Source organism: Oncorhynchus nerka, linkage group LG20 (assembly GCF_034236695.1).
Source record: "Oncorhynchus nerka isolate Pitt River linkage group LG20, Oner_Uvic_2.0, whole genome shotgun sequence".
Lineage (NCBI taxonomy): Eukaryota > Metazoa > Chordata > Actinopteri > Salmoniformes > Salmonidae > Oncorhynchus > Oncorhynchus nerka.
The window spans coordinates 96,415,610-96,432,649 of NC_088415.1; the positions used below are offsets into that span (position 1 = coordinate 96,415,610).

Sequence of the window (17,040 nt, forward strand, 5' to 3'; positions counted from 1 at the left end):
TTACTCATATTACATGTTATTACACTCCAATTACTCCTATTACATGTTATTACACTCCCATTACTCCTATTACATGTTATTATACTCCCATTACTCCTATTACATGTTATTATACTCCTATTACATGTTATTATACTCCCATTACTCCTATTACATGTTATTATACTCCCATTACTCCTATTACATGTTATTATACTCCTATTACATGTTATTATACTCCCATTACTCCTATTACATGTTATTACACTCCCATTACTCCTATTACATGTTATTACACTCCCATTACTCCTATTACATGTTATTACACTCCCATTACTCCTATTACATGTTATTACACTCCCATTACTCCTATTACATGTTATTACACTCCTATTACATGTTATTATACTCCCATTCGCTCTGGATAAGAGCGTCTGCTAAATGACTTAAATGTAAATGTAAATTACATGTTATTACATGTTATTACACTCCAATTACTCCTATTACATGTTATTACACTCCTATTACCACTATTACATGTTATTACATGTTATTATACTCCCATTACTCCTATTACATGTTATTACACTCATATTACTCCTATTACATGTTATTACACTCCCATTACTCCTATTACATGTTATTATACTCCCATTACTCCTATTACATGTTATTACACTCCCATTACTCCTATTACATGTTATTACACTCCCATTACTCCTATTACATGTTATTACACTCCCATTACTCCTATTACATGTTATTACACTCCTATTACCACTATTACATGTTATTACATTTTATTATACTCCCATTACTCCTATTACATGTTATTACTTGCCTATTACTCCTATTACATGTTATTACACCCCTATTACTCATATTACATGTTATTACTTGCCTATTACTCCTATTACATGTTATTACTTGCCTATTACTCATATTACATGTTATTACACTCCTCTTACTCATATGACATGTTATTACACTCCTATTAGTCATATTACATGCTAATACATGTTATAACACTCCTATTATTACTATTACATTTTATTACATGTTATTACACTCCTATTAGTCATATTACATGTTATTACACTCCTATTAGTCATATTACATGTTATTACACTCCTCTTACTCATATTACATGTTATTACACTCCTATTAGTCATATTACATGTTATTACACTCCTATTAGTCATATTACATGCTAATACATGTTATAACACTCCTATTATTACTATTACATTTTATTACATGTTATTACACTCCTATTACTCATATTACATGTTATTACACTCCTATTAGTCATATTACATGTTATTACACTCCTATTAGTCATATTACATGTTATTACACTCCTATTAGTCATATTACATGTTATTACACTCCTATTACTCCTATGACATATGTATGACATTTCAAGAATGTCTCACCTCCAGTCGTCTTTAGACAGGTTGTATAGTATGTTGATCTCATCATCGTCCTGTAGGAGGCGGTATGCTGCGCTGACATGGTGGCTCTCGAGGACAGACTGGTCGTTGTACAGGATCGCTGTGTCTGATCTGGAGACACGTTCATAGTGTCACCTAACATATTTTCTTCCATTGAGAAACACTGAATTACTATTATATTTAACTCTGTGTGGTGTTCATCGTCTCTTTCTAATCAGGTACCTAATTCAGACCTAGAATGGATGGTCTGGATCTGTTAGATCAGTCATCTATTACCTGGTCTGGATCTGTTATATCAGTCATCTATTACCTGGTCTGGATCGGTTAGATCAGTCATCTATTACCTGGTCTGGATCGGTTAGATCAGTCATCTATTACCTGGTCTGGATCGGTTAGATCAGTCATCTATTACCTGGTCTGGATCGGTTAGATCAGTCATCTATTACCTGGTCTGGATCTGTTTTATCAGTCATCTATTACCTGGTCTGGATCTGTTATATCAGTCATCTATTACCTGGTCTGGATCTGTTAGATCAGTCATCTATTACCTGGTCTGGATCTGTTAGATCAGTCATCTATTACCTGGTCTGGATCTGTTATATCAGTCATCTATTACCTGGTCTGGATCTGTTATATCAGTCATCTATTACCTGGTCTGGATCTGTTAGATCAGGCATCTATTACCTGGTCTGGATCTGTTAGATCAGTCATCTATTACCTGGTCTGGATCTGTTAGATCAGCAATCTATTACCTGGTCTGGATCTGTTAGATCAGTCATCTATTACCTGGTCTGGATCTGTTATATCAGTCATCTATTACCTGGTCTGGATCTGTTATATCAGTCATCTATTACCTGGTCTGGATCTGTTAGATCAGTCATCTATTACCTGGTCTGGATCTGTTATATCAGTCATCTATTACCTGGTCTGGATCTGTTAGATCAGTCATCTATTACCTGGTCTGGATCTGTTAGATCAGTCATCTATTACCTGGTCTGGATCTGTTAAATCAGCAATCTATTACCTGGTCTGGATCTGTTAGATCAGTCATCTATTACCTGGTCTGGATCTGTTAGATCAGTCATCTATTACCTGGTCTGGATCTGTTAAATCAGCAATCTATTACCTGGTCTGGATCTGTTAGATCAGTCATCTATTACCTGGTCTGGATCTGTTAGATCAGTCATCTATTACCTGGTCTGGATCTGTTAAATCAGCAATCTATTACCTGGTCTGGATCTGTTAAATCAGCAATCTATTACCTGGTCTGGATCTGTTAGATCAGTCATCTATTACCTGGTCTGGATCTGTTAGATCAGTCATCTATTACCTGGTCTGGATCTGTTAGATCAGTCATCTATTACCTGGTCTGGATCTGTTAGATCAGTCATCTATTACCTGGTCTGGATGTGGAAATTGTTGGTGGTTCCAGTGTGTTCGTAGTCGTGAACCGCTGCTGCAAAGATCATGGCAAAGATCTCTAGCTCTGTCAACCAATGCTGCGCCCGACACCGTAGAAAGAGACCATAAAGGAACAATAGAAAGGGAGAAGAGGGTGTGGAAATGACAAACGGAACAGTTGAACATTACATCCTGTTCAATCTGTCTCCTGTTCTATCAGCCTCCTGTTCTATCAGTCTCCTGTTCTATCAGTCTCCTGTTCTATCAATCTCCTGTTCTATCAGTCTCCTGTTCTATCAGTCTCCTGTTATGTCAGCCTCCTGTTCAATCAGTCTCCTGTTCTATCAGTCTCATGTTCTATCAGTCCCTCAGTCAGTTGGACATAATATCCTGTTCTATCAGTCTCCTGTTCTATCAGCCTCTTAGTCAGTTGAACATTTTATCCTGTTCTATCAATCTCCTGTTCAATCAGTTTCCTGTTCAATCAGTCTCCCGTTCAATCAGTCTTCTGTTCTATCAGTCTCCTGTTCTATCAGTCTCCTGTTCAATCAGTCTCCTGTTCAATCAGTCTCCTGTTCAATGAGTTTCCTGTTCAATCAGTCTCCTGTTCAATCAGTCTTCTGTTCAATCAGTATCCTGTTCAATCAGTCTCCAGTTCTATCAGTCTTCTGTTCTATCAGTCTCCTGTTCAATCAGTCTCCTGGTATGTCAGTCTCCTGTTCTATCAGTCTCCTGTTCAATCAGTCTTCTGTTCTATCAGTCTCCTGTTCAATCAGTCTTATGTTCTCTCAATCTCCTGTTCTATCAGTCTCCTGTTCTACAAGTCTCCTGTTCTGCCAGTCTCCTGTTCTATCAGTCTCCTGTTCAATCAGACTTATGTTCTCTCAATCTCCTGTTCTATCAGTCTCCTGTTCTATAAGTCTCCTGTTCTATAAGTCTCCTGTTCTATCAGTCTCCTGTTCTATCAGTCTCCTGTTCAATCAGTCTTCTGTTCTCTCAATCTCCTGTTCTATCAGTCTCCTGTTCAATCAGTCTTATGTTCTCTCAATCTCCTGTTCTATCAGTCTCCTGTTCTATAAGTCTCCTGTTCTGCCAGGCTCCTGTTCTATCAGTCTCCTGTTCTATCAGTCTCCTGTTCAATCAGTCTTATGTTCTCTCAATCTCCTGTTCTATCAGTCTCCTGTTCTATCAGTCTTCTGTTCTATCAGTCTCCTGTTCTATCAGTCTCCTGTTCTATCAGTCTCCTGTTCTATCAGTCTCCTGTTCTATCAATCTCCTGTTCTATCAGTCTCCTGTTCTATCAGTCTCCTGTTATGTCAGTCTCCTGTTCTATCAGTCTCCTCTTGTATCAGCCTCTTAGTCAGTTGAACATTTTATCCTGTTCAATCAGTCTCCTGTTCTATCAGTCTCCTGTTCTATCAGTCTCCTCTTGTATCAGTCTCTCAGCCAGTTGAACATTACATTCTGTTCTATCAGTCTCCTGTTCTATCAATCTCCTGTTCTATCAGTCTCCTGTTCTATCAGTCTCCTGTTCTATAAGTCTCCTGTTCTATCAGTCTCCTGTTCAATCAGTCTTATGTTCTCTCAATCTCCTGTTCTATCAGTCTCCTGTTCTATAAGTCTCCTGTTCTGCCAGTCTCCTGTTCTATCAGTCTCCTGTTCTATCAGTCTCCTGTTCAATCAGTCTTCTGTTCTCTCAATCTCCTGTTCTATCGGTCTCTTGTTCTATCAGTCTCCTGTTCTATCAGTCTCCTGTTCTATCAGTCTCCTGTTCTATCAGTCTTCTGTTCTATCAGTCTCCTGTTCTATCAGTCTCCTGTTATGTCAGTCTCCTGTTCTATCAGCCTCCTGTTCTATCAGCCTCTTAGTCAGTTGAACATTTTATCCTGTTCAATCAGTCTCATGTTCTATCAGTCCCTCAGTCAGTTGGACATAATATCCTGTTCTATCAGTCTCCTGTTCTATCAGTCTCCTGTTCTATCAGTCTTCTGTTCTATCAGTCTTCTGTTCTATCAGTCTCCTGTTCTATCAGTCTCCTGTTCTATCAGTCTCCTGTTCTATCAGTCTCCTGTTCAATCAGTCTCCAGTTCTATCAGTCTCCTGTTTTATCAGTCTCCTGTTTTATCAGTCTCCTGTTCTATCAGTCTTCTGTTCTATCAGTCTCCTGTTCTATCAGTCTTCTGTTCTATCAGTCTCCTGTTCTATCAGTCTCCTGTTATGTCAGTCTCCTGTTCTATCAGCCTCCTGTTCTATCAGCCTCTTAGTCAGTTGAACATTTTATCCTGTTCTATCAGTCTCATGTTCTATCAGTCCCTCAGTCAGTTGGACATAATATCCTGTTCTATCAGTCTCCTGTTCTATCAGTCTCCTGTTCTATCAGTCTTCTGTTCTATCAGTCTCCTGTTCTATCCGTCTCCTGTTCTATCAGTCTCCTGTTCAATCAGTCTCCTGTTCAATCAGTCTCCAGTTCTATCAGTCTCCTGTTTTATCAGTCTCCTGTTCTATCAGTCTTCTGTTCTATCAGTCTCCTGTTCTATCAGTCTCCTGTTCAATCAGTCTCCTGTTCAATCAGTTTTCTGTTCAATCAGTCTCCTGTTCAATCAGTCTTCTGTTCTATCAGTCTCCTGTTCAATCAGTCTCCAGTTCTATCAGTCTTCTGTTCTATCAGTCTCCTGTTCAATCAGTCTCCTGTTATGTCAGTCTCCTGTTCTATCAGTCTCCTGTTCAATCAGTCTTCTGTTCTATCAGTCTCCTGTTCAATCAGTCTTATGTTCTCTCAATCTCCTGTTCTATCAGTCTCCTGTTCTATAAGTCTCCTGTTCTGCCAGTCTCCTGTTCTATCAGTCTCCTGTTCTATCAGTCTCCTGTTCAATCAGTCTTCTGTTCTCTCAATCTCCTGTTCTATCAGTCTCCTGTTCAATTAGTCTTATGTTCTCTCAATCTCCTGTTCTATAAGTCTCCTGTTCTGCCAGTCTCCTGTTCTATCAGTCTCCTGTTCTATCAGTCTCCTGTTCAATCAGTCTTATGTTCTCTCAATCTCCTGTTCTATCAGTCTCCTGTTCTATAAGTCTCCTGTTCTATCAGTCTCCTGTTCTATCAGTCTCCTGTTCTATCAGTCTCCTGTTCTCTCAATCTCCTGTTCTATCAGTCTCCTGTTCTATCAGTCTCCTGTTCTATCAGTCTCCTGTTCTATCAATCTCCTGTTCTATCAGTCTCCTGTTCTATCAGTCTCCTGTTATGTCAGTCTCCTGTTCTATCAGTCTCCTCTTGTATCAGCCTCTTAGTCAGTTGAACATTTTATCCTGTTCAACCAGTCTCCTGTTCTATCAGTCTCCTGTTCTATCAGTCTCCTGTTCTATCAGTCTCCTGTTCTATCAGTCTCCTCTTGTATCAGTCTCTCAGCCAGTTGAACATTACATTCTGTTCTATCAGTCTCCTGTTCTATCAATCTCCTGTTCTATCAGTCTCCTGTTCTATAAGTCTCCTGTTCTATCAGTCTCCTGTTCAATCAGTCTCCTGTTCAATCAGTCTTATGTTCTCTCAATCTCCTGTTCTATCAGTCTCCTGTTCTATAAGTCTCCTGTTCTGCCAGTCTCCTGTTCTATCAGTCTCCTGTTCTATCAGTCTCCTGTTCAATCAGTCTTCTGTTCTATCAGTCTCCTGTTCTATCAGTCTCCTGTTCTATCAGTCTTCTGTTCTATCAGTCTCCTGTTCTATCAGTCTCCTGTTCTATCAGTCTCCTGTTCTATCAGTCTTCTGTTCTATCAGTCTCCTGTTCTATCAGTCTCCTGTTCTATCAGCCTCCTGTTCTATCAGCCTCCTGTTCTATCAGCCTCTTAGTCAGTTGAACATTTTATCCTGTTCAATCAGTCTCCTGTTCTATCAGTCTCCTGTTCTATCAGTCTCATGTTCTATCAGTCCCTCAGTCAGTTGGACATAATATCCTGTTCTATCAGTCTCCTGTTCTATCAGTCTCCTGTTCTATCAGTCTTCTGTTCTATCAGTCTCCTGTTCTATCAGTCTCCTGTTCAATCAGTCTCCTGTTCAATCAGTCTCCTGTTCAATCAGTCTCCTGTTCAATCAGTCTCCTGTTCAATCAGTCTCCAGTTCTATCAGTCTCCTGTTTTATCAGTCTCCTGTTCTATCAGTCTTCTGTTCTATCAGTCTCCTGTTCAATCAGTCTCCTGTTCAATCAGTTTCCTGTTCAATCAGTCTTCTGTTCTATCAGTCTCCTGTTCTATCAGTCTCCTGTTCTATCAGTCTCCTGTTCTATCAGTCTCCTGTTCAATCAGTCTCCTGTTCAATCAGTTTCCTGTTCAATCAGTCTCCTGTTCTATCAGTCTTCTGTTCTATCAGTCTCCTGTTCAATCAGTCTCCAGTTCTATCAGTCTCCTGTTCTATCAGTCTCCTGTTCAATCAGTCTTATGTTCTCTCAATCTCCTGTTCTATCAGTCTCCTGTTCTATAAGTCTCCTGTTCTATCAGTCTCCTGTTCTATCAGTCTCCTGTTCAATCAGTCTTCTGTTCTCTCAATCTCCTGTTCTATCAGTCTCCTGTTCTATCAGTCTCCTGTTCTATCAATCTCCTGTTCTATCAGTCTCCTGTTCTATCAGTCTCCTGTTATGTCAGTCTCCTGTTCTATCAGTCTCCTCTTGTATCAGCCTCTTAGTCAGTTGAACATTTTATCCTGTTCAACCAGTCTCCTGTTCTATCAGTCTCCTGTTCTATCAGTCTCCTGTTCTATCAGTCTCCTGTTCTATCAGTCTCCTCTTGTATCAGTCTCTCAGCCAGTTGAACATTACATTCTGTTCTATCAGTCTCCTGTTCTATCAATCTCCTGTTCTATCAGTCTCCTGTTCTATAAGTCTCCTGTTCTATCAGTCTCCTGTTCAATCAGTCTCCTGTTCAATCAGTCTTATGTTCTCTCAATCTCCTGTTCTATCAGTCTCCTGTTCTATAAGTCTCCTGTTCTGCCAGTCTCCTGTTCTATCAGTCTCCTGTTCTATCAGTCTCCTGTTCAATCAGTCTTCTGTTCTATCAGTCTCCTGTTCTATCAGTCTCCTGTTCTATCAGTCTTCTGTTCTATCAGTCTCCTGTTCTATCAGTCTCCTGTTCTATCAGTCTCCTGTTCTATCAGTCTTCTGTTCTATCAGTCTCCTGTTCTATCAGTCTCCTGTTCTATCAGCCTCCTGTTCTATCAGCCTCCTGTTCTATCAGCCTCTTAGTCAGTTGAACATTTTATCCTGTTCAATCAGTCTCCTGTTCTATCAGTCTCCTGTTCTATCAGTCTCATGTTCTATCAGTCCCTCAGTCAGTTGGACATAATATCCTGTTCTATCAGTCTCCTGTTCTATCAGTCTCCTGTTCTATCAGTCTCCTGTTCTATGAGGCTCCTGTTCTATCAGTCTCCTGTTCAATCAGTCTCCTGTTCAATCAGTCTCCTGTTCAATCAGTCTCCTGTTCAATCAGTCTCCAGTTCTATCAGTCTCCTGTTTTATCAGTCTCCTGTTCTATCAGTCTTCTGTTCTATCAGTCTCCTGTTCAATCAGTCTCCTGTTCAATCAGTTTCCTGTTCAATCAGTCTTCTGTTCTATCAGTCTCCTGTTCTATCAGTCTCCTGTTCTATCAGTCTCCTGTTCTATCAGTCTCCTGTTCAATCAGTCTCCTGTTCAATCAGTTTCCTGTTCAATCAGTCTCCTGTTCAATCAGTCTTCTGTTCTATCAGTCTCCTGTTCAATCAGTCTCCAGTTCTATCAGTCTTCTGTTCTATTAGTCTCCTGTTCAATCAGTCTCCTGTTATGTCAGTCTCCTGTTCTATCAGCCTCCTGTTCTATCAGTCTCCTGTTCTATCAGTCTCCTGTTCAATCAGTCTCCAGTTCTATCAGTATCCAGTTCTATCAGTCTCCTGTTCTATCAGTTTCCTGTTATGTCAGTCTCCTGTTCTATCAGTCTCCTGTTCAATCAGTCTTCTGTTCTATCAGTCTCCTGTTCAATCAGTCTCCAGTTCTATCAGTCTTCTGTTCTATCAGTCTCCTGTTCTATCAGTTTCCTGTTATGTCAGTCTCCTGTTCTATCAGCCTCCTGTTCAATCAGTCTCCTGTTATGTCAGTCTCCTGTTCTATCAGCCTCCTGTTCAATCAGTCTCCTGTTCTATCAGTCTCCTGTTATGTCAGTCTCCTGTTCAATCAGTCAAGAGGCTTCTAAACAGCTTCTACCCCCAAGCCATAAGACTACTGAACAGATAATCAAATGGCTACCCAGACTATTTACATTGCACCCCTCTTTACACCGCTGCTACTCTCGGTTGTTATCATCTATGCATAGTCCCTTGCATGTCACTTGGGTACACTGCAGCATCCACCAAGAGGCTCTTGGGTACACTGCAGCATCCACCAAGAGGCTCTTGGGTACACTGCAGCATCCACCAAGAGGCTCTTGGGTACACTGCAGCATCCACCAAGAGGCTCTTGGGTACACTGCAGCATCCACCAAGAGGCTCTTGGGGTACACTGCAGCATCCACCAAGAGGCTCTTGGGTACACTGCAGCATCCACAGAGAGGCTCTTGGGTACACTGCAGCATCCACAGAGAGGCTCTTGGGTACACTGCAGCATCCACCAAGAGGCTCTTGCTGCCAAGGGAATGCCTGACAGCTTTTTGACACTACAGTGAAAATGGTTAACTTTGTTATAGCAAGGCCAGAGAACACTTGTATATTTTGTGTATTTTTTATTTAACTAGGCAAGTCAGTTTTAAGAACTTATTCTTATTTTCAATGATGACCTAGGAACAGTGGGTTAACTGCCTACAACAGATTTGTATCTTGTCAGCCCTGGGATTTGAACTTGCAGCCTTCTGGTTACTAGTCCAACACTCTAACCACTAAGCTACCTTGCCACCCATATTATGCAATGATATGGGCAACAACCATGTGACGCTTTTACAACAGACAGAAGTGCGCTGGTTATCAAGGGGCAAAGTATTGGCACGTTTTTTAATTGAGAGACAAGCTTAAAGTTTTCTTGACTGACCATAATTTCCCCCACCATAAGACTGCAGAACATCAGGCATCTAAACAGCATCTACCCCCAAGCCATAAGACTCCTGAACATCTAGTCAAATGGCTACCCAGACTATTTACATTGCCCCTCCCTTTTACGCTGCTGATACTCTATTATCTATTATCTATGCATAGTCTATTTAATAAATCTCCCTACATGTACATACTACCACAATTACTTTGACTAACCCGTGCCCCCGCATATTGACTCTGTACTGGTACCCCCTGTATATAACCTCCACATTGACTCTGTACTGGTACCCCCTGTATATAACCTCCACATTGACTCTGTACTGGTACCCCCTGTATATAGCCTCCACATTGACTCTGTACCGGTACCCCCTGTATATAGCCTCCACATTGACTCTGTACCGTAACACCCTGTATATAGCCTCCACATTGACTCTGTACCGGTACCCCCTGTATATAACCTCCACACTGACTCTGTACCGGTACCCCCTGTATATAGCCTCCACATTGACTCTGTACCGATACCCCCTGTATATAGCCTCCACATTGACTCTGTACCGGTACCCCCTGTATATAGCCTCCACACTGACTCTGTACCAGTACCCCCTGTATATAGCCTCCACATAGACTCTGTACCCCCTGTATATAGCCTCCACATTGACTCTGTACCCCCTGTATATAGCCTCCACATTGACTCTGTACCGGTACCCCCTGTATATAGCCTCCACATTGACTCTGTACCGGTACCCCCTGTATATAGCCTCCACACTGACTCTGTACCAGTACCCCCTGTATATAGCCTCCACATAGACTCTGTACCGTAATACCCTGTATATAGCCTCCACATTGACTCTGTACCGGTACCCCCTGTATATAGTCTCCACATTGAATCTGTACCGTAACACCCTGTATATAGCCTCCACATTGACTCTCTACTGTAATACCCTGTATATAGCCTCCACATTGACTCTGTACTGGTACCCCCCTGTATATAGTCTCCACATTGACTCTGTACCGTAACACCCTGTATATAGCCTCCACATTGACTCTGTACCGTATAACCCTGTATATAGCCTCCATATTGACTCTGTACCGTATAACCCTGTATATAGCCTCCACATAGACTCTGTACCGGTACCCCCTGTATATAGCCTCCACATTGACTCTGTACCGTAACACCCTGTATATAGCCTCCACATTGACTCTGTACCGGTACACCCTGTATATAGCCTCCACATTGACTCTGTACCCCCTGTATATAGCCTCCACATTGACTCTGTACCCCCTGTATATAGCCTCCACATTGACTCTGTACCATTACCCCCTGTATATAGCCTCCACATAGACTCTGTACCGTAATACCTTGTATATAGCCTCCACATTGACTCTGTACCGTAAAGCCCTGTATATAGCCTCCACATTGACTCTGTACTGTAAAACCATGTATATAGCCTCCACATTGACTCTGTACCGTAACCCCCTGAATATAGCCTCCACATTGACTCTGTACCGGTACCCCCTGTATATAGCCTCCACATTGACTCTGTACCGGTACCCCCTGTATATAACCTCCACATTGACTCTGTACTGGTACCCCCTGTATATAACCTCCACATTGACTCTGTACTGGTACCCCCTGTATATAGCCTCCACATTGACTCTGTACCGGTACCCCCTGTATATAGCCTCCACATTGACTCTGTACCGGTACCCCCTGTATATAACCTCCACACTGACTCTGTACCGGTACCCCCTGTATATAGCCTCCACACTGACTCTGTACCAGTACCCCCTGTATATAGCCTCCACATAGACTCTGTACCGTAACACCCTGTATATAGCCTCCACATTGACTCTGTACCATTACCCCCTGTATATAGCCTCCACACTGACTCTGTACCAGTACCCCCTGTATATAGCCTCCACATAGACTCTGTACCGTAATACCTTGTATATAGCCTCCACTTTGACTCTGTACCGTAAAGCCCTGTATATAGCCTCCACATTGACTCTGTACCGTAAAGCCCTGTATATAGCCTCCACTCCCCCCTGTCTATAACCTCCACATTGACTCTGTACTGTAAAACCATGTATATAGCCTCCACATTGACTCTGTACCGTAACCCCCTGTATATAGCCTCCACATTGACTCTGTACCGGTACCCCCTGTATATAGTCTCCACATTGAATCTGTACCGTAACACCCTGTATATAGCCTCCACATTGACTCTCTACTGTAATACCCTGTATATAGCCTCCACATTGACTCTGTACTGGTACCCCCCTGTATATAGTCTCCACATTGACTCTGTACCGTAACACCCTGTATATAGCCTCCACATTGACTCTGTACCGTATAACCCTGTATATAGCCTCCATATTGACTCTGTACCGTATAACCCTGTATATAGCCTCCATATTGACTCTGTACCGTATAACCCTGTATATAGCCTCCACATAGACTCTGTACCGGTACCCCCTGTATATAGCCTCCACATTGACTCTGTACCGTAACACCCTGTATATAGCCTCCACATTGACTCTGTACCGTAACACCCTGTATATAGCCTCCACATTGACTCTGTACCCCCTGTATATAGCCTCCACATTGACTCTGTACCCCCTGTATATAGCCTCCACATTGACTCTGTACCGTATAACCCTGTATATAGCCTCCATATTGACTCTGTACTGGTACCCCCTGTATATAGCCTCCACATTGACTCTGTACCCCCTGTATATAGCCTCCACATTGACTCTGTACCGTATAACCCTGTATATAGCCTCCATATTGACTCTGTACTGGTACCCCCTGTATATAGCCTCCACATTGACTCTGTACCGTAACCCCCTGTATATAACCTCCACATTGACTCTGTACCAGTACCCCCTGTATATAGCCTCCACATTGACTCTGTACCGGTACCCCCTGTATATAGCCTCCACATTGACTCTGTACCGTAACACCCTGTATATAGCCTCCACATTGACTCTGTACCGGTACCCCCTGTATATAGCCTCCACATTGACTCTGTACTGGTACACCCTGTATATAGCCTCCACATTGACTCTGTACCGTATAACCCTGTATATAGCCTCCACATTGACTCTGTACCGGTACCCCCTGTATATAGCCTCCACATAGACTCTGTACCGGTACCCCCTGTATATAGCCTCCACATTGACTCTGTACTGGTACACCCTGTATATAGCCTCCACATTGACTCTGTACCGTAACACCCTGTATATAGTCTCCACATTGACTCTGTACCGTAATACCCTGTATATAGCCTCCACATTGACTCTGTACCGTAATACCCTGTATATAGCCTCCACATAGACTCTGTACCGGTACCCCCTGTATATAGCCTCCACATTGACTCTGTACCGTAACACCCTGTATATAGCCTCCACATTGACTCTGTACCGTAACACCCTGTATATAGCCTCCACATTGACTCTGTACCCCCTGTATATAGCCTCCACATTGACTCTGTACCCCCTGTATATAGCCTCCACATTGACTCTGTACCCCCTGTATATAGCCTCCACATTGACTCTGTACCGTAACACCCTGTATATAGCCTCCACATTGACTCTGTACCGGTACCCCCTGTATATAGCCTCCACATTGACTCTGTACTGGTACACCCTGTATATAGCCTCCACATTGACTCTGTACCGTATAACCCTGTATATAGCCTCCACATTGACTCTGTACCGGTACCCCCTGTATATAGCCTCCACATAGACTCTGTACCGGTACCCCCTGTATATAGCCTCCACATTGACTCTGTACTGGTACACCCTGTATATAGCCTCCACATTGACTCTGTACCGTAACACCCTGTATATAGTCTCCACATTGACTCTGTACCGTAATACCCTGTATATAGCCTCCACATTGACTCTGTACCGTAATACCCTGTATATAGCCTCCACATTGACTCTGTACCGTAATACCCAGTATATAGCCTCCACATTGACTCTGTACCGGTACCCCCTGTATATAGCCTCCACATTGACTCTGTACCGTAACACCCTGTATATAGCCTCCACATTGACTCTGTACCGTAAAGCCCTGTATATAGCCTCCACTCCCCCCTGTCTATAACCTCCACATTGACTCTGTACTGTAAAACCATGTATATAGCCTCCACATTGACTCTGTACCGTAACCCCCTGTATATAGCCTCCACATTGACTCTGTACCGGTACCCCCTGTATATAGTCTCCACATTGAATCTGTACCGTAACACCCTGTATATAGCCTCCACATTGACTCTCTACTGTAATACCCTGTATATAGCCTCCACATTGACTCTGAACTGGTACCCCCCTGTATATAGTCTCCACATTGACTCTGTACCGTAACACCCTGTATATAGCCTCCACATTGACTCTGTACCGTATAACCCTGTATATAGCCTCCATATTGACTCTGTACCGTATAACCCTGTATATAGCCTCCATATTGACTCTGTACCGTATAACCCTGTATATAGCCTCCACATAGACTCTGTACCGGTACCCCCTGTATATAGCCTCCACATTGACTCTGTACCGGTACCCCCTGTATATAGTCTCCACATTGACTCTGTACCGTAATACCCTGTATATAGCCTCCACATTGACTCTGTACCGTAATACCCTGTATATAGCCTCCACATAGACTCTGTACCGTAATACCCTGTATATAGCCTCCACATTGACTCTGTACCGTAATACCCTGTATATAGCCTCCACATTGACTCTGTACCGTAACACCCTGTATATAGCCTCCACATAGACTCTGTACCGTAATACCCTGTATATAGCCTCCATATAGCCTCTTGAATTTCCGGCGCCGACAGAGATGGCCGCCTCGCTTCGCGTTCCTAGGAAACTATGCAGTTTTTTGTTTTTTTACGTGTTATTTCTTACATTAGTACCCCAGGTCATCTTAGGTTTCATTACATACAGTCGAGAAGAACTACTGAATATAAGATCAGCGTCAACTCACCATCAGTACGACCAAGAATATGTTTTCCGCGACGCGGATCCTGTGTTCTGCCTTACAAATAGGACAACGGAATGGATCGCATGCAGCGACCCAAGAAAACGACTCCGAAAAAGAGGGAAACGTAGCGGTCTTCTGGTCAGACTCCGGACAAGGGCACATCACGCACCACTCCCGAGCATTCTTCTTGCCAATGTCCAGTCTCTTGACAACAAGGTTGATGAAATCCGAGCAAGGGTAGCATTCCAGAGGGACATCAGAGACTGCAATGTTCTCTGCTTCACGGAAACATGGCTTACTGGGAAGACGCTATCCGATGCGGTGCAGCCAACGGGTTTCTCCACGCATCGCGCCGACAGAAACAAACATCTTTCTGGTAAGAAGAGCGGCGGGGGCGTATGCCTCATGACTAACAAGACATGGTGTGATGAAGGAAACATACAGGAAAGCTAATCTGAAAACAAGACTCCCTAAATTTTATCAGCATATCGATTGCGCAACCAGGGGTGGTAAAACCTTGGATCATTGTTACTCTAACTTCCGCGACGCATATAAGGCCCTGCCCCGCCCCCCTTTCGGAAAAGCTGACCACGACTCCATTTTGTTGATCCCTGCCTACAGGCAGAAACTTAAACAAGAGGCTCCCACGCTGAGGTCTGTCCAACGCTGGTCAGACCAAGCTGACTCCACACTCCAAGACTGCTTCCATCACGTGGACTGGGACATGTTTCGTATTGCGTCAGATGAAAATATTGACGAATACGCTGATTCGGTGTGCGAGTTCATTAGAACGTGCGTCGAAGATGTCGTTCCCATAGCAACGATAAAAACATTCCCAAACCAGAAACCGTGGATTGATGGCAGCATTCGCGTGAAACTGAAAGCGCGAACCACTGCTTTTAATCAGGGCAAGGTGTCTGGTAACATGTCCGAATATAAACAATGCAGCTATTCCCTCCGCAAGGCTATTAAACAAGCTAAGCGTCAGTACAGGGACAAAGTGGAATCTCAATTCAATGGCTCAGACACAAGAGGCATGGGGCAGGGTCTACAGTCAATCACGGACTACAAGAAGAAACCCAGCCCAGTCACGGACCAGGATGTCTTGCTCCCAGGCAGACTAAATAACTTTTTTGCCCGCTTTGAGGACAATACAGTGCCACTGACACGGCCTGCAACGAAAACATGTGGTCTCTCCTTCACTGCAGCCGAGGTGAGTAAGACATTTAAACGTGTTAACCCTCGCAAGGCTGCAGGCCCAGACGGCATCCCCAGCCGCGCCCTCAGAGCATGCGCAGACCAGCTGGCCGGTGTGTTTACGGACATATTCAATCAATCCCTATACCAGTCTGCTGTTCCCACATGCTTCAAGAGGGCCACCATTGTTCCTGTTCCCAAGAAAGCTAAGGTAACTGAGCTAAACGACTACCGCCCCGTAGCACTCACTTCCGTCATCATGAAGTGCTTTGAGAGACTAGTCAAGGACCATATCACCTCCACCCTACCTGACACCCTAGACCCACTCCAATTTGCTTACCGCCCAAATAGGTCCACAGACGATGCAATCTCAACCACACTGCACACTGCCCTAACCCACCTGGACAAGAGGAATACCTATGTGAGAATGCTGTTCATCGACTACAGCTCGGCATTCAACACCATAGTACCCTCCAAGCTCGTCATCAAGCTCGAGACCCTGGGTCTCGACCCCCGCCCTGTGCAACTGGGTACTGGACTTCCTGACGGGCCGCCCCAGGTGGTGAGGGTAGGCAACAACATCTCCTCCCCGCTGATCCTCAACACGGGGCCCCACAAGGGTGCGTTCTGAGCCCTCTCCTGTACTCCCTGTTCACCCACGACTGCGTGGCCACGCACGCCTCCAACTCAATCATCAAGTTTGCGGACGACACAACAGTGGTAGGCTTGATTACCAACAACGACGAGACGGCCTACAGGGAGGAGGTGAGGGCCCTCGGAGTGTGGTGTCAGGAAAATAACCTCACACTCAACGTCAACAAAACTAAGGAGATGATTGTGGACTTCAGGAAACAGCAGAGGGAACACCCCCTATCCACATCGATGGAACAGTAGTGGAGAGGGTAGCAAGTTTTAAGTTCCTCGGCATACACATCACAGACAAACTGAATTGGTCCACTCACACTGACAGCGTCGTGAAGA

At 43.6% G+C, this 17,040-nt stretch overlaps 1 protein-coding gene across 1 annotated transcript in view; it reads right to left on the reverse strand.

The window, feature by feature from the left end:
• LOC115121991 (dual specificity calcium/calmodulin-dependent 3',5'-cyclic nucleotide phosphodiesterase 1A-like) overlaps positions 1–17,040 on the reverse strand; it is a 115,535-nt gene that overhangs the window by 49,191 nt on the left and 49,304 nt on the right. Inside the window, exons 7-8 of the mRNA XM_065006018.1 lie at positions 2,832–2,932; positions 1,416–1,544 (exon numbers count right to left, since the gene is read on the reverse strand). Of these exons, the coding sequence (XP_064862090.1) occupies positions 1,416–1,544; positions 2,832–2,932 (230 nt within the window). The remainder of the gene's footprint in view (positions 1–1,415; positions 1,545–2,831; positions 2,933–17,040) is intronic.